Source organism: Hypoxylon trugodes, assembly GCF_022578975.1.
Source record: "Hypoxylon trugodes strain CBS 135444 unplaced genomic scaffold F4822scaffold_1, whole genome shotgun sequence".
Taxonomy (NCBI): Eukaryota; Fungi; Ascomycota; class Sordariomycetes; order Xylariales; family Hypoxylaceae; genus Hypoxylon; species Hypoxylon trugodes.
The window spans coordinates 3394679-3416923 of NW_026250016.1; the positions used below are offsets into that span (position 1 = coordinate 3394679).

Below are 22245 nucleotides of genomic sequence, written 5' to 3' on the forward strand. Positions count from 1 at the left end.
AATGCGATCGTTGATTCATTACTTGGTATTAGACATTTCGTGCTCAAGCTAAATTATACTATACACAAGGTTGTGTACAGTGTCTTTGTTGGCTGACCAACTTCACATCTTATGCAATCGGAATCTCTCCATCATTAGCATAGCCAACCTCCTCGGCGATCCTGGTGGCTTCCTTGTATCTGCTATTTTAAACAAGAGGGGGCGGGGGGAAGAAATAAAGGTATGTCGTCCAGAAATGAAAGGGTATCATAACCCCCATAATTCCATATGCGAAGAAACGATTCTGACTCTCGAATGCTGCGTGATGCCGTGTGATGGATGGTAGGGAAAAAACGCCGCCTCTGCAAATGTCTAAATGCTCTCGAATAACACCTGATGCCCTATACTTTGGCTATTCCTTAAACGCCTCTTACGCCGAAATCAGATAACCTCATGAACAACCTATTCGACGGCCTCGCTCTTGATAGGATGATAAAGCATCCCCCGTAGACACATACGATCCGACCGAGATTGTTCTGTCTTCCTGCCACCCTCGCCGTTCTCCTTGGCACCTAACCATCGTCGCCACAGGGCACCGCTAAAACCAGCGTTGTAGTAGAAACTACCGCCTTGCATATTGTGCTCACCCCAGCCGAAAGGACTTTCGTGTGGCGCAGATGGATAATTGAAGGTCTTATCCATAATATCTAGCGGCCACTTGCGATCAAAAAAGACCGGATGCGGAGCATAAACAGCTTTGAACCCGTGGTGGAGCGCAACCGATGGTGGCCACATCTCTGGGAACATAGTGTGATGCATGTGGAAAGTCTCTTCGTGCATGGTGTTTAGCAGTTCTCGCGAGAGTCGAGCAACAGTAATGATGGCTACTCGGCGCGGTGGTGTCTCAAGCGATGTGTTGTATCCAGTAACATCGTTGCGGAAGACCCAGTTAGTTTTCGCCGGGTCAAACAGAGGATCAAACACAATCAGATCAGCATCTTCACCCACACCCCACTCATAATCGTCTTCCTCGATTTTCTTCGGCGGCGTGTTTTTCAGGGGCGACGGGAGCATACCAAGGCCAGAAGTAGGGAATGTTACTGGTCCCCAAACGGGTTGTTCGTTTCTTTCTACCGTCTCTCGTTCCACGAGTTGTGAGAACTTAGCCCAGGAACCGTGAATGCCAGGTATCCAGAATCGAGAACTCCTCTCCCATAACAGTTTTCGTGGTTGCTCGGCTGCCCAGTTCGAAATACCATTGTGGAATTCATAATAGTGGCCGTTGTATCGAAGGTCCATCTCCCAGTTCCAGAAGAAGTCGTATTCCTGGTGTTGCTGTGCAAACCATTGTAAGGCGAAATGGGCACTTCGATAGACGCCGTGGATGTCGGATTTCGAATGGTTCTCCACGTTATCTTCGTCACGGAACGGGCCAGGATAGTAGGTTCGCATCTGCTGCTCGGACCATAAGGTTGTAATATCCCAAAACTCTTCCGGTACGTTGTCTCTTATTGTCTGGTTGTAAACCTCTTCGGACGCCCAGATGGGAAGCTTATCATCCTTCACATGCACAAGTAGGTGGACGTCGTATTCTCCACCGGACTTTAGCGACAACTCATTGACCATGGCCCGCAATGACAAGAGCTGTATATCGGTGTACTGATATCCTGTCCAGGTTCGCAATACGTAAGCTGAGCGTTTGATTGGTTTCTTCTGGTCGCTTGCACCATCGCCGCGCGTCGAGTTGGTGTCAAATCTTTTTTCATTCTTTTCGTAGCACTTTTTCTGTGCCTTGCCCCAATTCACGCCACGATAATCGACCTTGGTGAACATTTCCTGAACCTTCTCGGCTCCTACATGCGCCGACTTGTTTGAAAGTCCAAGCCCTCCTTCGGCGGGGTTATAGCTGTAACCGTACGGGCCGAAGCGACCGAAGCGTTCCCAGCAACGATCCGGAGCGATGCCGATATTCTCGTATGATCCCCAGTATGGCGCTGTCATTCCAGCAGGAATGCCTGGATAGGCGAAGATATCAGGTGCTAAGTACTTCTCATTATCGTCCAAGTAACATCGTTGAACGGGTTGGTGGTCCTTCAAATACTCGTCGGAGCTGAAGTCAGGATAAGGATTTACGACAACCGGGTCGAAAGGAATATTTTTGTGGATGGTAATTTTAGTCTTTGATGTGTCTTGCTGTTCCGGAACCCAGTCCGTATAATTCACAAGCGAGCGAACGCCATTGTAGAAACCACTTAGTCTATAACACACGTGTTAGAGCTATCGGCGTCATAGGTGTGTCACCTCTAAGACAAGCGACTAAAGGCGATGTAACTTACTTGGGATATAATTCCCAGTGGTAGGGTATTCGTTCTTCCTCCTTGGCCTTCTCTGCATAATATCGTCGTGCACGAAGACTTCCACCTGCAAGTAAAATGAATGTGAAGAATAAAGTGAGTGTGATGATGACCAATCTCTTTGGTGATGTGCGAAATAGAAAACCTAGTCGACGTCGTGGAACTGACGCTCCCTTGCGCCAGACGTCAGACATGATAGGCGATTCAGCTAACGGTGAATTAGCATGGCTAATATCATGTGAAGGTAACTCCTCGTATGCGACTTTGGATCCCGGGAGTCGAATAGACGGGATCAAGGAAAGAGCGCTCTTGATCGCGCCCATTCTAAGGGTGGGAAAAAGGGGCCCAGAAAAATGACGGCGATGCGCAGGTAGGTTAGGCTATCCTTCGCAGTTTTGTCCAGAGATGGTTCGCAGATTTAATTGTTGCTGCAGCATTACGTTGGGTCCTATAGTAGGCAAGACAAACGTCTTCGCAGAGACGCCGAAAAAAAAAATTAATGAAAAGGGAAAAGAGTGATTAAAGGAAGACAAGACCTGGCAGGCCAAAAAAAAGAGCCAAGGACCAAGGCAAACTTGAAGGGAGTGGAGGGTACTGTGATTTACTAGGTACCGGGACTCGAGATGAGCAAAACTGGGTTGGAAGGGTTAGAACTGCTAGGACTCCACTGAAAAGAATGACGGAATCTCCTATTTGGTGGGCTGGATCAACCCTTAGAAAGAAAGGAGCGGCCCTCTCACAGTCTCGCAAATGATTGCACCCCACCAACGCCGACATGGGAAGGTACGTCCTAGGTTAGAGTCTTGGCCAATTCCTTCTCCTTTGGTCCAAAGCCCCGGGAGCTACTGGTGGTACGTACCGTGTAGGTAGCATTTAGAGCGCTTAAGCAACTACCAAAAGCCCGGCGAGCCCTTTCCTACGTAGTAGAGAACCAATCTGATTCGCCGGACTAGCAGCGATTGTTTAGACGCTAATAATTAAGCCCTGGAGCCCCGAGAGTGGATACTCTACACCTTGAAGATTGCTGTAACTACAGTCGCATGAATGTGTTATTTGAACCCTTCCATTAGTATTTTGTAGTACAGTGTTCATATACATATAATAAATTTATATAAACTTCTATGATAACCCCCTTATATGCAGTTGATTGGTCTGACGGATGAACCATTCATGCTGATACAGCACAGTGGATGTATGATGTATGTGCAACGGTAGCTGCAATGATCCCTGCACATACATACATATATGTATGTGCCTTGGAACGAAGGGTATATCCACTCAAGTTAGTTAGACAGTTCGGTGACGATGTTGGTCAGCCGTTACTCTGCCATTCTGTAGGTCTAGCAGCAATTAAAGCGTCAGGTAGGTGATTCATTATCGAGTTTACTGATGGATTATAAAGATTTAGTTGAATCAATGACCGACATTTTAATCTGTACATTTTCAAAAAGGCATTACATGTGTAATTTATAGTCCGCACATCCTTGGCAGGGGTTGATTCTCCCTTATGAGGCTCTGCCCACTGAAGAGAACCAACCCCCACATACGCATCGTCCAAGACATCCAGTCAGACGCCTAATGTCAAGGAAACGTACGGTTAAGGGATCCATCTGTCAATCTGACTTGTACATAATTATTTGTAGGGCATCCGGCGGCACGGAACTTTATTCGTTTTCCTTATCAACAACAACATCGTAGGAATTACAAGAATTTCTCGTCATCATGATACCAACCATATGCAAGTCATGAAATAACTGTATCATTCCCACCAATTCCTCTCATTCGAAGGATCCAACAGGGGTTCGCGTCGCTTAGTATACCTAATCGAAACTTGCGTCGGCAAGAATCCTACGTTGTAAATTACAACTCCAGATATGAACTCCAAAATAAAATTCTCCGTCAATTCATATAGTGATGTGCCCTCAATTGTGGATTAATAGCACAGCCTACCTAGTATATATGTATATAGCTTTTAAATCCCGCTTAAAATCCAGCATCGGTAGTACTGTAGAACCCCCTATTCTACGCCTTATAAAGATATGTAAGCGCTATACATAGGGCCTAAGTAGTGTATAGGAGTGTACGAGTATACGAGACGCTAAAAACAAGCCTAGCCATTGACAGTTACAGTTGATAGAGTCTAGGCCAACCCCCTAAAGCCACTAAAAATGCCAAACGCCACCTTTATCCCAGCTAGTCTCAGCGGTTCCTAGATATGTCCTAACGCGGGTTCATCAGTCAAGCTTCCAGCGGGAATTCACCCGACCGTGCCGATCGAAGTGTTCTAGATGATGAACCCCAACGCGTCGCGTGCGTTGGATATATCATAGATACCACCTACTTATTTTAATTATTACTAGATATGTTTAGATAGATGCCAAGATCTTAGGAATAGAACTTATCCAACAATATACCCAGGTATTCAGTGTTTGTAGGTGTGTACTTAGGTACACAGAATCATGGATTCAGTTGGTTACATGTAGCTTCTAAAATCGACGCAATTAGCACAACGCAGTGTAACCAAGTCAAACTTACGTTAGGCATTTTCGATGAGACCTGAGCTGCTGAGGTTGTTTAAATCTTCTACTAAGATGCAACCAACGGTCGCACGAGCCAACGGATCGTCGTCGTCGGTACTTCTTCACGCCGCTTTCGATCACCGCCATCTTGCTTGACTCTCTTCGTCATAATCCTACGCTAAACCGACGGTTTATAGTGCTACTGTACGCGCAAACTAACCCAATGCCATGTTATACAAATCGCAAACTTCCATGATGAGTTCAACATTCCCGAGTAGCGTAGTCGACCGAATCCCCAAAATCTCATGATGTCGTTTATGATGCAGTATATGCCTCAATGCTGTATCTATAGGAAGCTAGCTAAACTCCTGGTATAAAGCTGACTCACTAGCCACAAGACATGTACATATGTAGTATTTCTACCACCACTCTATGTTGTCATCAGCTCATTCACCGAACCAGGACAAAACGCCGACTATGCTAATACCCAAATGGTAAAAGAATCTCTATTTCAGCGCTGCGTCACATATTGTCTTCCATATGCCGACTACGGGCCTTCATCCAGCCGTCTCTTTCTGACTTCCCTCCTGACTGTTCAAGTCCCATTCCACGCTCGACCCATTCTTGGCTAGACATCTCAGTCAGTCTTGAGAGCGCCCGAGCAAACGCAAAACGCTCTTCGTCGCCGGAGAAGAGACTGGAACTTTTCAGCTGGTCAATGTTACTATCCACATCTTCTAGCATGTGCTGCATCGCGTGACTAGCAGATTCATCATCCTCTTCAGCTACGACCTTGCCTTCCCTTTTCAGGGATTCGCGTAGTTCCTGAGGTGAGATGAATAGCTGGGTCAGCGGAACGGCCGTGGTTAAGACGAGCTTGGCACGAGACTCGTAAACAGCGTCGATGAACGTGATGAACCGTCTCGCCAAGTCGCGCTCCCGGAACGTCATACCGGGCACGTCCGAGATTATAAACGCGTCGTAGCAGCGCATCAGCTCGAGATAATCGGCGGCACCCGTCGCACGGCCGATCAGTTCATCAAACGTAAACCAAGCACAGCGGCCACTGACTCTCGGCACGTGGATATCTCGACCCCACACCTTTTGGATTTCTGGGCGAGGCTCTGGCTTATCTGGGTCGCCCAGAAAACGGAGCCACTTATCTATATGCGACGCCGCATGGCTGTCAAGCGGTGTGTGGTACACCCCGGACGGCGGTCTCGGGATCTTGCGGTAATCAGTAGGCGAGTCCAGGTTGATGACATGCAGACGCGCTTTTAGAAGGTGAATCGCCGGAACGAACGACTCCCGCTGTATGCCATTCTTGTAGAGCTCGTCTGGGTGACGGTTCGAGGTCGTGACTAAAACGACCCCGTGGGACATCAGGGACTCAAGGAGCCTCCGCAGAATCATCGCATCAGCTACGTCGGTGCATTGAAACTCGTCGAAGCACAGTACATTCGCCTGTTCTGCGATATCTGCAGCTACGAACGGAACTGCATCTACATCGTTCCCATGTGCCATCTTCATCCGATGCAGCCTCTTGTGCACATCCTGCATAAAATTATGGAAATGTATTCTCGTCTTAGACCGCACAGAGCTTGGCAGTGTATCGTAGAAGAGATCCATCAGCATCGTCTTCCCACTCCCAACGTCGCCATATAAGTACAACCCTCGCGGCAGATCACTTGGAATCTCTTGTATAGCACTATTGCCTATCTTAGGGCCAAACCATGAGAATAAAGATTTAGTAGGTTTTAAGGTATCGAGGCTCGGACGGACAACCGGTCTCGCTCGGTAATGGACTAGGTCATTGTGCAGGTTCTGTAAATTCTGTATGATACCGCGTTGGTGTTTATCCTCTCGTAGACGCCCTTCCCGGACTCGCTTATCGTACTCTTGGATCGGACCATATAAATCGGTTCCCTGGACTATCCAATAGGTTTAGAAGCAATCACATGTGAATATTTTTACCGGTGGGCTTACTCTTCTCAGAATCGACCGTCGTAACGCTCGCGTATTGTCTGAATCTACTTGGCGGCAGAGCGGGTCGTGTCAGGACAATAGAGGAGGGCCTTCGACCCGCTATTAACGATCTGGTCGCATTCCGTGGTCGCTTCTCACATGCCCTTGTTGATATTATACAGCGAGTACATATGCGGCGTCTTGTATCGAGTCCCACGATGGTCTGGGCGGAGAGTAGTCGTACGGGAGGGGTGTAAGGGGAGCGAGGGGAGCAGCGGCGCATTCTTAGTAATAAGAGTTTCTCATAAACAATCGTTTATCGTAAGGTCCTGATGCATCATAGGTCGGATAGTCTATAGGTAGGGTTGTTAGAAGATCAGCGGAGCACAGGTGGCACAGTTGTGAAGCGTGTATTGTGCAAATATCACGATGGCGACAATACCAATTGCTTCCTTTTTTGTTTTCTTTGAGGAATTAAGGGATTAAGGGTAAGAAGAGTCAATTTCCCTACGCAGAATGGCGTCAGAAACGTTTGCTAAACTTAAAACTGCCGCTAATGACCGAAAGAAACTTATAGTTTATTCCTATATCCCTAAATCTGTGCACTTACAAAACGTATTCCTTCCAGTAAATCTGCCGCTTAACCGAGGTTCGTCGCTATCAAAAGTGGGATCGGTTATCTAAATTCGCTCTAGTACGGTCATTCTTAAACTGCCGCGGTATTTTGTATAAGTGAATACATTTGTAGCTGTCTTTCTCTCACATGAATTTAAAATTTTATCATCTTCAACATCTCTGTCTCGATGTCGGTGTTACCAACCTCTTCCTCCTAATCCTCGGATCCGTATGGCTTAACGCCTCTTACGTCAATATTGACTCGATAAGAAACATTGGCTTAGGTGGCGATGACAAACCTGCTAGCATCGCTTCACGGATAAATGCCCAACGTCTCGGAACCATGCCGCTTATCGTTAACATAAAGCCGTGTATCGCTAAGAGTATGAGATGGCATAGGATTAATAATCAATGATTAGTGATAAGATATGTTGAGTCACGGAATCTAGATATGAGAGCGAACATCGATAGCTCAGGACTGAGTGGCGTTCGGAGTGCGGGGTTGGCTATATTGACAGAATTTGTCCCTCAGCCTATCGTATATGAAAAGTTTTTCGTTCAGGTACCTTCCCTGGGCGAATTCTTTAAAACTGAATTTACAGAGGAATAAAGCAATATACACCTATGTGGACAGTATCTCGGACTGAGGCCCTCTCCTACAGCGGTTGGGAGGCCGATGCGTTTCGTGATGTAACCCCTTCCCCGAGCCTAGCCACCGACGGCGACTTCTCTCCATCGGGAGCCTACATGAACGAGAGCATTGATTTTGCTCTGGCGGAGAATGGAATGTCATAGGAGATGCATTACGTGCCTGCGTACCCGGGTAACTTTAGCGAGTGTATCATATCGATCACCTTACTTACAACCCGATCCTCACCCACAATGATACCTATATTCTGTGTTCTTCCCATATACTACATTTCCTCGGCGCCGAACTTCTACTTATAGTAGTGCCGTTTGTCTGATAAAGGGACAGTTCACCCACGGCCTTATCATGATTTGCTGTCACCGTTGTCACACAACGAGGGGGGTAGAGAATAAGGGTTGGTACATAATTGTACTCACATAGACTGCCGAGTCTAGTGTTCATGAAGATATCCAATACCATAAGAAGCGCTGTAAGTAGGTGAGTGACCGTCCTATGAAAGAAGCATTTGATCTTGTCACGAGTGACAGACAACTCAACGACTGGTTGCATTAAGCATATGATGGTAAGTGGTTTATGGGGTATTGATGTTACGCTGAGTTGTAGCCAACATTTCTAGAAACGCTAGCGATATATTCATTTTACTGTATATAGCATTTAATGAGCTATTTATTAGTAAGGATACCCCCTGAAATGGATCTGATAAGTGAGGCCACGAACCCTCTATGAATACAAGGACACCCGGGAAGTTTGGACGAATAGTAGAAAGCTTCCAATTGGTGTTACAATACCGAAAGCCTGTTTCAGTAGTTCGTAACACTATGATTGTGTTACTGATCGGTCGTAGTTGCCCTTACATGCGGCAAACAGATTTCTGGAGCCACGAATACAAGCGAATAACTAAATGATTCAATACTGCAAGCTCAATCGCAACGGGAACGAAGTTATCTGTGCCGTTGTAAGTCATTGTAATCGCCAAGGTCCGCATCGACTATCAGAGACTAGTGATCCGATGTTCAGCTTTCTGACCGAGGCTCCCCAGGCATAAATATCGTGCTTAGAGCGAACTCCTATTCAGGCGTTAGTAAATGTTTGCCAGCAATCATTAAGATGTACCTAGGCAAGTAGTATCGTTCACTAGACTTGTGGTGACTTATACAACCTAGGTACTCGTGCCTCTTAAACGACTTTCTGATCGGACCTATCGGCTCTGCCGTAAATCCAAGGAGAAAACGTTATAAATACTTGGTGCGATAAGCTTCGCCCGGCTTGGGCTGGATGGATTACCGCGTTGTCATTGTGTAGCTGCGGAACGTAGTATCATGCCGTATAAGTATTGTGGCACAGCGCTTCATCTGATGAACGGAAATTCATTTCATAATGAGCTTGAATAGTTGGAAAACGACATCAATAAAGGTTTATACAGTAATAACTGAGTGAGTGTTGAAAAAAGGGACTCATGAGATGCTATTCGATATAGATTAGAATGGCAGCAAGTAGATCGTGATTCTTCACTCCTTCCTGTGTCCTGGTGTTCCCCATATGGATTTTGATACAAATCATTTACCTAAGGTGACTAAGTAATTGAGTCGACTTAAAGTGTAAAATATGTATTGCTATGAGACAGGTATACGCTAGTATTACTGGGAGTGAGTTATCGTTGTAGCATCCTTAACCTCCTGTTAGAACGTGATTGTATCGTGAAGTCAAGTTGCGATGAAATTACGACTAAATACTCAAATCAGTGAGAACTTAATCCTAATTTCCTAATGAACACCCATATGTTTATCAAGCTGATTCACAGCTACTAACTGTAATTTCTTTCTTTTCCTTAGTACTGTCTACTGGTAACAGAATGAATCGAACGCTTGTGTCACCGTTACTTTCTACAGCACGTTGTCGCAGTTTGCAATCCAAAAACTAATGACCAAAGCACATAACACACTTGCACGCAGACATGGACTTCCCGAAAAAGAAAATCTGGTATCCTAATTGTTATCTCAATAGCCAATTGCCGGCAACATTGAGGCGTCGCGCTCTCGAAGCAACCCAACCAGCAAGAACCGATCGACTTTGAGACATTCGACATCTACAATGGACCATTTCCACCTTGGACGTTCGGCACCTACCCCGAAGAAAAAGAGAAGAAGATGCTGTGGAATATGCAGCTCAGAGGGATGGTTTAAAAGCCCTCGAAATATGGCTTGGACCATTGATACCCCCCGAGTCGACGGCAAGGACAAGCCATCTGGCTATGATAGCAACTCCCTCATCGCAATTATCCGTACTTCCCAGTGTATCGCTGCTATCCTTTTAATTATACTTTATATCAGCACATCCTCGTCTCCTTCTTTCTGGTTGACCATCCTTTCGAGCTGCGCAGCTGCAACATCGATATTCTGGAGCATCTTGGCGATGCTCTTGAGACATCGCTGGTCGATATTTACTGTAGTGCCTGAGGTTTTGATCACAATCGCATGGATCGTATTATTCGCAGTCAACTATGTCACAGCACCACCGGAATCCAAGGACACAACATTCCATTTAGCGACAGAAGCTATGGAAGCTTCCATGACCCTTTGGATACCAACCTGTCTGTTAGCAGTGACACCCTATTTTCACAGGATGATGCCCAGGGCTTTTGGTATTAAGAAGCCAAAAAACCCGGGATCTTCCGGTAGCTTTTGGATGGATGGAGATGCAGGGCTGGTAAGGCGACCCAATATTGTAATTGATGTGGTACTAATTGACAACAAATAGACATTACCGGGGACTGCGATCACCACGCGCGGAAAATCCAGTGTCCTTCCACCAACACGAGCAGGACCTATGCCGTCGGATATAGAGTTGGATGCCTACCTCGCAGCCCAAGACGCGGAAGGTCCGTTGCCACTACGCGGCGGTGCTATGGGGCGAAAGCCAACTTTCCGTAACAGTCCATTGTCGTCGTCGGCATATAGAAAGCCGGTGCGACCCGTTAGTCCTTTGAGCGATTATGGCGACGAGGACTTTTTGTAAGAAAAGGTGGGATCGTGATTGTCCGCGGGAGTACCTCCGCGGGGAAGCGGAAATCCGAAGGGCTTGCTATAGAACTGATGAATGACCAACGGTCGCGGCGCATTCAAAGCGCATGAATATGGAATCTGTATGTTGGTAGAACTTATGGAGACTCAGTGCCGCTTTTCAATTAACTAAACATATCTGTCTTTATCCACCTTGAGGCGCAGGGCTGTGAACCGTGCCATCGAGTACATCGTGATAGATGCGAGTGCGACCAATTCGGGTATTGGATGGCCATGCTTTACGGCTCTCTCTTCGCATACACCTGTATCATCTCAGACAACGGCGGTTTCCGATCCAGTCTTACAATTATGCTTCTAGGCTTTTAAAAAGGCTGGGGTAGTCGGGTGGACTGGTGGATAATAGAAGTAGCAAGCAAGATGAACCTTGGTGTAGCCACACATTAACAGAGCGGCATAAGTTACCATGCTGCGTAACGTCTCATAGGAGGAGCCGATTACATTAGAAATCAAGGTTGGAGATCGATCCCAGCACTATTTGCATGTATTGTAGATCCTCTGTTTGCGGGATCCATTTTCATCTCTCTCTTTCTCTCGCTCTCTCCCCATCGGTCTAATTGATTACCCACCTGTTTTCGATGTTTTCTCCATTGATTTTCACTCCTTTTCTCTCTACCTATTTATAGTTAGGGCTGTACGACGTGGGCGAAAGCCGTCGACAAACATCGCGCCGCCTCCTATTTGGGATACTTTATACCCGTAGAACATACGAGAATTGTTGTAAATGGCGTGTTATCGAATATCCAATGGAACGGATTCCGAACAGGGCTTACTCATAATAGTTGTAGATCGGGGCTTATTACGAACAATAGGTACTTTTTTATCGACGTAGATAAGTGCATACATAACTAGCTACTGTGGGTAGTAGGGATGTACGAGAGGTACAGGATGTATAATATCTATCCATTGGAGGACGTATGTAGGTACGGATGTATGAAGGATGTATGAGGGTACATGTATATCTCGGATGCGGAAGAGAGCCGGGAATAGTATCTGCAAGCTGCGAATAATCGGGAAAGCTATTCGGCGAAAGAGGGCAGAGGGAACATATGGGGGCTAGCTACAAAGATACATCTCAGTAACGATCATCAAAGCAAAGAAATTGATTGCGTGGCTATAAAAGAATTGGTGGCCTAAGCGGAACGGGCCGGCCACTTATAAACCATTTATGGTCAGTTATCTTCGGTGCATGTTAGCGAGAGTTAGCGTAGCTTCAGTGGTGGATACGGCTATGTTAACTGATCATATCTCATATTTCTTTCCCTAGCTCTACCACCCGGCCACCTACCAATTTCTGCTGGGATCAATTGATGTACCTAGGGTATGTACCTAAGCGGCTAAGATGAAGTGATAGAGACTGGAGGTAGGCACCACCTGTACATACATTAGACATAAAGTATACGTACGCTAATTGAATCGGTAAGAGCCACCACGGTGGCACTGCTACCCTCCCTTACCCCCTTCCCATTACATATCCCACATTATTCTAGGTAGCGACAAAGGAAGAAATAAGGCCTATAGTCGAAAGATGATAGATCTTATCGGGAAAGGGCCCATGCAAATGTCTCATGATGCGCTAGTGACTGGCTGAAATGGTTGCCAACCAATTCGAAAACTCTCTCAACCTTCTCAACCGTCAACTTAAACCCTTTCCATTAAACCCCCCAAGGTCCCCCCCAGTCAAAATCGAATTATACCCAAACCAGACGCCTTTACTTTTCCTAGTCTGTCCATTTATCTTTCTCATCCGAACCAATTCCTTACCACATCCTTACACATCCTTACTATCTTGATCACCCCTTGAGCGACCATCCAGAGACAGAGGCGAGCCTCCCATAAAACTACCCCGCTTTCAGCTGATTCTCCGTTCTCCATTCTCCAGAAGGGGGGCGATAGATGGGCAGACAAGCAGACAAATCCGTATAATCCGTATGATCCGGTCAATCGGATGTCTCTCTTCTCTCGCTTGACCTAATCTCCACCGCCAACTGCCAACTCATTGCCCAAAAAGCTCCCCGCGCCCACGCGCCCCCGTCTCTTGCCCGCCCATACCCGTACCCTTATTTTCTGCCCGAGCCTTGTTTTTTCGTTTTAAGGATTCAATTACCTAACAGCCTAACAAAACTCTGGGGGAGGGGCCCCTATTATATATCCTTTCTGTATTAACTAGGTTTGCTTAGTCGCCTACGCGATGACGATGTCTGAAGGAGATGGCCAGAATGGGGCCCAGAGATTGACCACTCAGGCGCCCGCGCCTAGGAAGAAATTTGCGATTCCTCCCGTCAAGAACGCCTGTCTATCTTGGTACGTCGCAGCGCCCAACCATTGCGCCATTGTGCCATTGTGCCATTGTCCCGGGTCCATCTACTATACCTTTACTGCTCTAGTTCCTAACTTTATTGAAACAACGAGAGACGCTAATGGTGATCGTTTTTTTAAGTCGCGCATCGAGAACGAGGTGTAATGGCGAACATCCGTGCGCAAGTGTACGCTTAACCTAATGCTCTTTTCTTGATTCGCGTTTCGTATCGTTCTGCTTCGTTACGTTAAGAAGAAAAGAACCAATTGCAAGAGAAGAAAAAGTAAAAGTGAAGAAATATTAGAATGGGACCATCTAACTCGTCTAATGAATCCAGTGCGTGACGAAAGATCGCGAATGCGTATATAAACCAAGTAGACGAGGAGGGCCTCGCATTCGAAAGAAGGCTCGACCATTGTCGGATTATCAAGATTTAGCCATTTCACTCCCTCCTCGGCAAGAAGAAATTCCGCAGGATGGTGAGTTATGATTCACCGATTGATGCGCAAGCCACAATGCTGACTATGGTGTAGCACTCCTCATCGAGAACTACATAGATCCGGGTGCTGGCCTCAAGCCTTTAGCCGATATATGGAGAGATAGCGATGCCATCTATGATAATCTATTTCAAGATGCCGTGATTGATACCACCATCGCCCCTAGTATCAAAATTCCTATGGTCAGGACCTATGGGGGTAATGATCGGGCCATGTAGGTGCTTTTCTATCTTCCCGGATCATCGACTAATCATAAATATAGACTGAATGCGTATTATATTTGGATCCACCCCTATTTCCCCATCTTGCCGCCGCCAGAGACGACGCCGGTAATTGATGAAGTTCTTCCCCTTTTCGAGCACCAGAGGGATAAATTTGAAGAACCTCAATCAGCTATAGCTCTTGCGATCTCTGCAATCTTGGCCCTCATACCATGTCCCCAAGATCCCAACCCACTCGAGCAGGAGTCAATCCGCTGGAGACGCACATACTCTCAGTTCCTTGCCAAGTCGGCCCTTGAGAGTATCGAAACAGAGGCAGAAAGGCCAGAGTCTTCCGTCGAACCTCCGAAAGCTCTAGATGACTCTGACGAAGAGGTCTTCCGAGAGAAATTCCACTCACAAGTCCCCTTAGAGATAGAAAGTGTCATCGCTCTCGATCTCTTGAGTGTTTATGAATATGCCCAACGTGGAAACCTGAAGAAGATGCGGGCTAGGGTTGGAGCGGCCTTGGTGTCAGCGATGTCCTTAATGCTTCACACACGTAATGATGTTGAAGATGAATATTCAGAGGCGCGACGTCGCGCGTGGTGGATGACCTACATTTGTGTCTGCCAGGGATCAATTGTTAGCAATACGGTATGTCTATTAATGATCTTGAAGAGTGTCCAGGATATTCGCTAACATTTGCTAGTCCCCCACATTTGAAGTATTCGCATCTAGCTTCACTGCCAAGTATCCCACTGTCAAAGCCGATCCAGAGGTATGGCCGTTGTTTGTTCAAGCTCAACAAGCAATTCTAGCTGCTACCCAATTCGTCATCGATTTCAATAAGGCTAGAAAAGACCAATCGGATATGGGTCGCATCTTCAACAGGATGCGTGAGCTTGAGCGCCTCCTAGAACCTCTGATAACCAAGTCTGAATCGTGGGTCTTAAATTGCCCATTGACACAACCGGTTGATAAGAGAGAGTCGGTTTTGTCACAATCATTACGATGCATATCACGCATCAAGTTGAATAGGTATTTCCTCCGCTCCTTAAATAGAGATGCCTTAGACTAACGTATGTTATGTAGTGCCCGAATTAAGGTTCATCGCTATTGTGCTTTCTTCGACCTTGCCGTATTTTCTTCGAAGCATTGCGATCTCAAAAGTACAGCGGAGAAAGAAAGTGTTGATAGCCCAGACGTAGTCCAGCTTCAATCATGCTGCACTAGTACGCCGTCTATCCAGTCAAGTCCGTCTGGGGGGTCAGTGTCGCCGACACTTTCTAGTCGTTCTACACCCAATGCAGATTGCTGCGGTTTCACCTACCAACCAACGCCAGTTCTTCAATTCCCATTCAGCACTCACCACTCTTCAAAGATATGTTTGAAGTCTGCTTTGAATATTGCCCAAGCGTTTGACTCCTTGCCGTATCCGAACCCCAGTGGTATGCTTTGCGACACACCATGCTACATTGGAGTAAATTCAACATTGATTACTCCGAGGACAATGCCGGCATTCGCTTGCTGCGCAATGCAATGCAGTTACGCATTGCTCATGGTTAAGGATCGAACTGAGTCGATGTACCCAACTGCGACCGGCGAGGCTGGTCCTCTAGTTGACAACCTCCGCGACAGACTTCAACAAGGATTGGTGTCAATACTAGTGACACTGGAGAATTATGCCACAGCTTTTGAAGCACTAGGTGGCATGAGAGGTGAGTTTATCTATATCTCCTGAAAATATAGGCGTATTTAAGCTAATCTCCTATACAGACCAAATTCGGGATAAGGTTGATTTGGCGCTGGGATTTTAAGATATGCAAAATGATACCTTTTGAGTCAATAATATGTTCAGGTTTTAATCGAACATGGAGTCATTAGTAGGGAGCAATCATTAAATGAAAGCTTGGACGTTTCTCCCCTCTTTATACAATCATGATGGGTTTCGCTCGAAAACCTGGGCTAGACAAAGCGAAATATGTAAGTACATAGGTATGGTAAACTAGGGCGGATCATTAAGGGCTACGAAGTTATTTGAATGAAAATAATTGAAATAAATACCCATTCGAGCGGCGATACACGGCAGTGTTTTCGAATTTCACATATCAATGCCTATGACGAGGTGAAACCCCCTATTTCAAATTAAACAGATCAGATTAGATCGTTAACATTATTATCCTAAACCTATTTAATAATTTATATCGTATGTTTAATTAAATGAAATTGCTTAATCTTTCTATCGACGTGATGCCAGCGCTGTTGTGGATCTATTACGGAGCGGCCCTTTGTGGGGCCGTTCCGGCCACCCGATAGCAACCGGAAAAGGGACTACGTCCTGTCCGGCCGATGCCTACGGACGGTCAACTCCTTCCTAAAGAGCATAAAATGAATGGTAATTGAATTTGGGAATTATCCATTCAGCCGTTGTTCCTAAATCACAACATCCTGAGGATAGGATCACGTGGAAGTTAAATAATGTCTTAGTAAATGTATAAGTTGCCCAAAACTCAGAAAGCAAAAACCTCTGAGGGTTCTAAGGAGTGATCTTTCAAGGTGAACTATTTAAGTTTATTTTAAATAAAAGAGATTGGCCGATTAGAACTGTTTCCTAGGGCGAGGGTCATGGTCCGCATTATTTTTTGCAGCGTACATGTTGAGTACATCGTGAGCCTACCAATTAAGGAGTATGGCTAAGTACGTTCAAGTCGCTATTATCGACGATGACTACACCCAAAATAGGGCGTTAAAAGTTAAATCGAATCAATCGAAAGCGAAATCAGTAGGCAGAATCAGCACTGGCTGTTTTTCTTTAAAACTGTAGCATTTGGTCCGATTATCTATTTTGTTTGCTTTCATTTCCCTACAACAGAGAAAGCACTCTGGTCCTCCTCATCCTCTACCAGTTGCTACCTAAGGACTCTTCTCTTGGGATCACATTACTTTCATCCTGATTGTCAATCTCTTCGTAAGCAATCATTCAGTTACGCTTAAATTTCTGTTCATAATTTTGCAACACAACACGAAATCATGAGCTCTCCTAAGGACGTTAAGTCGGACCGCGCCGACTCTCCTTGCGACTTGCAGGAGCCATCGACGCCCCCCACCGACATTATCGCTCCTCGCTCTACTAGTGCGCCCGTCCACTACACCGAACGATCCACCTACGTCACCCCCAGCCGTGTCAACAACTGGGCCCTCGCGATTTCCCAGGATCAGCGCGGAATCATCTTGTCGCCCAGTTTCGCTTCCAGCGGTGACAGCAGCCCTCTTGACCATTCGCCTATTGACTGTGTTGGCTATCGCCGAGAGGCCGGTGATCACATTTCCATGATGGCGGCGGTTAATCAGAGCATCAATCGCCTTGCCGTCGCCGATTGGTCTGGAACTACCACCCCTCTCCTGGGTCAGAGCCCTATTGCGACCCCCGTCAGTGAGGCAGACACCGTCCAGCACCACTACCTCCCTAGTCCCACCGTTCACGCTATTCCCTTCGTAAGTCTATCCCTATTGACACCCTCTAATCATCCGATACGAAAGTGAACTGACATAAAGTTTCGTAGTCCTCTTCAGAGGAACGCTCGCTGTCTTCTTACGAGCCTAACCGAAGCGGCCAGCACCGTCACTACGGTTCCTTCCCTGAGTTCGAGTACACTCATCATCAGCGCCACCATCACTCAGTCTTGGACCACTATTCCGACGTCCAGATGTACTTCCTCGTGGCTATCCTGCTCATGACAGTCCTGGTCCTCATGTACATCATCGTCGAGCTCGTCAAGCAGCGCTAAGCCGATACCGGAACCTTCGAATGTGAGTTATTCATGCATATCTTTCGTCCGAAGTGAACCAACTAACACGCTATGCTTGCAGGAGACTACTACTAATGCCTTGTTGCTTGCCTCTGGGTGTGCATGGTTCGGATGGAAAGGAGATCGGCTTGGGCGAAACGGTGTTTGTAGGGTTTTCAAAGTTCAGAACTTTCAGGGACGCGGCATTCCGGCGTTGGGGTGAATTTGTACAGCAGAATGGCCCACGCGCCTAGAGTACCTAGATGTGCTCAGTTACTAGACTAGGTTTAGAAACCAGTTTAGGGCTGAAGAACATAAATGAGAGGTCTCATGTTTTTACTTTTCTGTGCTCATTGCGATATCTAATTGTGACATCTATCGCTCCGTGTTAATTCGTCACTCAACTGCTGTCAACTATGACATGATGCGACTTGACGCATCGAAATACGGTCTCCCAAAACATCATGAGTTCAATTAGATAAACAACAATTTAATCAAAAATATATAATACCTACCTACATAATGAATCTTAACATCGACGCCCCTCACCTTAACTCCGATATCATCGGGTTTAACGGATCGCTAAAGGGTATCATAATATCATTAAGCCCTGTATGGATTAGACGGCGTAGCCACCTGAGGCGTATATTCCGTGCTGGCATACGGATCGTAGGCAGCGCTCGGGTCCCTACTAGGACCCTTGTGATCCTGCATAGGTCCCATGGCGATATCATTCGGATACTCATGCGAAAAGTCATTCTCCACCGTCGCGATCAGCCCCTCCCTATCATCATCATGATGACTGTCCTTGTGAAATATCGGCCGCTGCCTCTCGACTTCCATGTATTTCTGACGATTCCAAGTCGTCATCCGCCTAATGAAACCTGGTTGTGGTACTGGCGCCGGTTCGTTTGCGATATTGCCCAGAGAACGGCCTTGGTCGTTGAAGTCGCCGTACCGTTGTAGGGGTCGCGAACTCCTTGATATTGATATAGCTAGGAGTAGTGCCGCTAAAGTCATAAAGGCTGCACCGAATGTGAGTCCGAATATCCTGGCGCTCACTGACGTCTTAAGTCCCGATCCTCCTAGAACACGCTCGAAGAGGTCTCTTAACTTCGTAAATTCGACGGCGGAGGCGATACCCGTTGCGAGTAGGAGGAGGAAAGCGATACCAGAGGTCAACTGACTGGCGACGATTATTCTCGATGAACATCGGGATAGGATCGTGAAGATGAAGGACAAGCCGCTTAAACCCGCCGCGACGATATATCCGATAGCGACGAACATCGAGACATTCCGGTAGGTTGTAAGCTCGTTGGTGAATATCGTACCAGGCTCGAAGTTCAAGCCGATCTTAGGAGCTCCGCAAGTCGCGCTCTGATAGCCGTCCCGCGCACACGCCGTCAGGATATTAAGGTAGTACTTGTCCGAAAGCCCGAAGCTCTTCGCATTCGTACCCGAGGCATCGAAGCTCTGGCCGGTTAATTCCGTCAAGACCCGTAAAAGATCCGAATTGGTCACATCTGCTGGCATGTCGAGGTTTTTGGTATTAATCTAGATAAGTCAGCATCAACCCCAGTCCGCTTGGACGACAAACCTACCGTCAAATACTCGACCAACACATGTCCATCTATTCCGGAAAGGATTATTATGAGAACGAAAACAAGCGAGAGTAGCGAGTACACAACCGCAAAGATCCAGGGGAGAAACCGCGGCGCCATGACGTCAAACTTTGATTACGTATAACCGTCTGCAAAGGAAAAAAAAGGAAGATATTCCCACCGCTGACAGACGGGTAGTCCATAATTGTTTGATTCGGTTCCTCGTAAAACTTTTTAAATAACGGCATCACTAAGAACCAAGACTTACTGACTAACTGGTAGGACTTACTCTTACGCAGTTGGAGAAATTCCAAACATCCCTAGGATGCGATACAGAATCTATCATTGGTCGAACCGCTCCATGTCGCACAGAAGGCCTCCAGTAAAGTAGAAAATGTTAAGCGATTGATGCCGGATTTCCACTGTAATAGGCCATATGATGCGCCGTATAGGCAGTAAGCGCTTGGAGGATCGCTGCGCCAACATTTTTTGGGGCCTGAAAATGGCATTCATTTCAATCAACACTGGACCTCGACTTTGAATGAAAGTAAACAATTTCATTCATCCCCGCTCCCGATTCGGATTTGCTGGCTCGTTTAATCTGAATTGTGAATTGATATACTGGTTGGTAAGACGCCGCTGACGCTACCTCGGATATAACGGATGCCTCCTATTCCGTCTCTATTCCGAGCGAGAAACTCCAGAGAGCCAGCCACCGATGCGTGGCGCAACCTCTTCGGACCAACTCTAGCCGGGAGAATAAAATCTAGTTTTCGGCGCTTCGAGCGAAAGCTCCGCAAGATATAATAAATCATCTGGACATGAAGTGCCGGTATTTTAGAGGCAGTTCGACGGCGTAAACTGATCCGAAAGCGCTGGACCATGTGCTGGCGCCAATCATCTGACAGGGCCTGCAGCAGCCGCACAGCCGCTGCCTCCAGGGGTAGTGATCGGCGTAAGAAAATACAGTGCAGTTCCCGCCCAATTAGTACTCAGCCGCAGTCGCTACATGGATCGATCTCACGGCTCGGACGGTGTCCGCTCTATTTAGGAGGTAGGGCCAAGCTCGAAATAGAAACCCAACGGTTGCGTCCAATCAACTTATACCATTTTCAAAGTCCTATGTAGCTTACACGCGATGATCTTCAACATGTCTACGACTACGTCAACATATCCAACCTCGAAGCCGGGAATACATTGAACATTGTAGGCAGCGAAGATGATATTACCGTCGTCGCCTTGAGGTTTTAAGAAGGAGAGCCCTCGCTCTTGGCTTTCTTCTTTTGGTTTGGACATCATACACTAGATTTTCATATTGCACAATATTTCCTTATTTTTTTATTTTTTTATTTTTCTTGTTTCTTTTGTTAGATTATCTAATACAAGATGCTTTCGTTATTTGAGTCTTCTAAGTTGGCAGTTGGGCTGACGGCCCTCGCAGCTGTTGCCAACGCCGCCCACTATGAAGTTGCCGTGGGTAAGGGGAACAAACTCACCTTTGAACCCGAGACGTTGACGACGCAACTCGGCGACACCGTTACCTATAAATTCTTTTCAAAGGTGCTTATATCCCTTCTAATTAGTCGCGATAGCTAGTTAACATGATGAATTTAGTTCCATTCCATAGCCCAATCTAAGTTTGATGATCCATGCCACCTTTCGGAGGGAGGACTCTTCTCTGGCTATGTCCCTACGGAGTCATCCGATGTAGCGGCGCCAACATCCTTCACCATCACTGTGAACGATACTAAGCCGCTATGGCTTTACTGGTAAGCTTGCATACGAATTTTTGAACCACTCGAAGAGTGCCTGCTAACTTATACCCTTAGCTCTACCGGAGAACACTGCAAAGCCGGCATGGTGCACGCCATCAATGCGTAAGTCGACCACGAAAGAACATATGGGTCCTGGCATCTTACTGACCCTGTGCTAGGCCAACCAACGGCACCAACACCTTTGACGCCTACAAGTCCGCAGCCCAGAAAGTCTCTACCGCGGCTACCCCGCCTGTGGGAACTCTGCCAGTCGGTGGTATTCGCAAGACTCACATCGACGTCGGTGCTTCCAACGGCAGCATAATATTCAGCCCGAACAACATCACCGAGTTGGTCGGAACGGTGCTCGAGTTTAGCTACAACCCGAAGGTAAGTTAAACCTACGCCGAACATATTTAATGTCCTCAACTAACCGACAACAGAACCACTCTATTGTCCAATCCTCTTTCGACAAGCCGTGCCAGCCCCTCGAGTCCGGATTCGCCGCTCCATTCGTTGCTACAAAACAGGCCCCATCGGGAGTAACCTTTGAGGTCGAGGTCAAGGACGAGAAGCCGATCTGGTTCTACTGCGCCCAGACTCTCGGTTCCCACTGCCAAGCCGGTATGGTTGGAGCTGTTAACGCACCAACTTCGGGCAACAATACCTTCGACGCCTATTTGAGCGCGGCTGCCAAAGCCCCGACATCCGTACAACCGTCTTTCGCACCATTGAACGGCACCCTCAAGGTTAACGAGACGATTATATATTAATAATGGCACGGTAGACTGCATGCATGACGAGGTTCGGATGGGTTCTGGGTGTTGGCATATTTGGGGAACGGCATAGACATGGGGGACGGTAATGGAGCACTATAGATTAGTTACATACCAATTTATCACATTCAAGCGATATAGCCAATGCACCTTTGGGGTAGTATTGGCG

The 22245-nt window shown here is 46.8% G+C and overlaps 7 protein-coding genes across 7 annotated transcripts; 4 read left to right on the forward strand and 3 right to left on the reverse strand.

Moving 5' to 3' along the window:
• Nucleotides 1–246: 246 nt before the first annotated feature.
• F4822DRAFT_34340 (uncharacterized protein) lies at nucleotides 247–2754 on the reverse strand. The gene is made up of 2 exons (XM_051455841.1): nucleotides 2316–2754; nucleotides 247–2236 (listed from the first exon to the last, which is right to left on the reverse strand). Exons 1-2 carry the CDS (start codon nucleotides 2654–2656, stop codon nucleotides 442–444), a joined length of 2136 nt encoding a protein of 711 aa, XP_051319808.1. The 5' UTR covers nucleotides 2657–2754; the 3' UTR covers nucleotides 247–441.
• Nucleotides 2755–5374: 2620 nt separating this feature from the next.
• On the reverse strand, nucleotides 5375–7100 carry F4822DRAFT_435823 (AFG1-like ATPase-domain-containing protein; the record flags this gene model as incomplete). Its single annotated transcript, XM_051462242.1, has 2 exons — nucleotides 5375–6783; nucleotides 6839–7100. The coding sequence occupies 2 exons, from the start codon at nucleotides 7098–7100 to the stop codon at nucleotides 5375–5377; spliced, it is 1671 nt and encodes a 556-aa protein (XP_051319809.1).
• A 3177-nt stretch (nucleotides 7101–10277) lies between these two features.
• F4822DRAFT_424502 (uncharacterized protein) lies at nucleotides 10278–11096 on the forward strand (the record flags this gene model as incomplete). Its single annotated transcript, XM_051460160.1, has 2 exons — nucleotides 10278–10787; nucleotides 10839–11096. 2 exons carry the CDS (start codon nucleotides 10278–10280, stop codon nucleotides 11094–11096), a joined length of 768 nt encoding a protein of 255 aa, XP_051319810.1.
• A 2259-nt stretch (nucleotides 11097–13355) lies between these two features.
• Nucleotides 13356–16383, forward strand: F4822DRAFT_439832 (uncharacterized protein; the record flags this gene model as incomplete). The annotated part of the gene is made up of 7 exons (XM_051462671.1): nucleotides 13356–13616; nucleotides 13795–13936; nucleotides 13991–14168; nucleotides 14217–14811; nucleotides 14867–15195; nucleotides 15250–15875; nucleotides 15934–16383. 7 exons carry the CDS (start codon nucleotides 13356–13358, stop codon nucleotides 15972–15974), a joined length of 2172 nt encoding a protein of 723 aa, XP_051319811.1. The 3' UTR covers nucleotides 15975–16383.
• An 804-nt stretch (nucleotides 16384–17187) lies between these two features.
• F4822DRAFT_424504 (uncharacterized protein) lies at nucleotides 17188–17945 on the forward strand (the record flags this gene model as incomplete). The annotated part of the gene is made up of 2 exons (XM_051460161.1): nucleotides 17188–17652; nucleotides 17721–17945. 2 exons carry the CDS (start codon nucleotides 17188–17190, stop codon nucleotides 17943–17945), a joined length of 690 nt encoding a protein of 229 aa, XP_051319812.1.
• Nucleotides 17946–18501: 556 nt separating this feature from the next.
• F4822DRAFT_34657 (uncharacterized protein) lies at nucleotides 18502–19904 on the reverse strand. The gene is made up of 2 exons (XM_051455890.1): nucleotides 19547–19904; nucleotides 18502–19499 (listed from the first exon to the last, which is right to left on the reverse strand). Exons 1-2 carry the CDS (start codon nucleotides 19664–19666, stop codon nucleotides 18549–18551), a joined length of 1071 nt encoding a protein of 356 aa, XP_051319813.1. The 5' UTR covers nucleotides 19667–19904; the 3' UTR covers nucleotides 18502–18548.
• A 1028-nt stretch (nucleotides 19905–20932) lies between these two features.
• F4822DRAFT_424506 (uncharacterized protein) lies at nucleotides 20933–22073 on the forward strand (the record flags this gene model as incomplete). The annotated part of the gene is made up of 5 exons (XM_051460162.1): nucleotides 20933–21106; nucleotides 21161–21315; nucleotides 21376–21423; nucleotides 21480–21690; nucleotides 21744–22073. 5 exons carry the CDS (start codon nucleotides 20933–20935, stop codon nucleotides 22071–22073), a joined length of 918 nt encoding a protein of 305 aa, XP_051319814.1.
• Between the last annotated feature and the right edge of the window lie 172 nt (nucleotides 22074–22245).

What these genes read in the sequence shown, in the direction of transcription:
- F4822DRAFT_34340 (XM_051455841.1), bottom strand. Translation starts at nt 2,656, where the DNA reads ATGGGCGCGATCAAGAGCGCTCTTTCCTTGATCCCGTCTATTCGACTC. An exon ending in CACTGGGAATTATATCCCAA is followed by an intron (nt 2,237 to 2,315) that starts GTAAGTTACATC and finishes CGTGTGTTATAG; the next exon opens with ACTAAGTGGTTTCTACAATG.
- F4822DRAFT_34657 (XM_051455890.1), bottom strand. Translation starts at nt 19,666, where the DNA reads ATGGCGCCGCGGTTTCTCCCCTGGATCTTTGCGGTTGTGTACTCGCTA. An exon ending in TGTTGGTCGAGTATTTGACG is followed by an intron (nt 19,500 to 19,546) that starts GTAGGTTTGTCG and finishes TGACTTATCTAG; the next exon opens with ATTAATACCAAAAACCTCGA.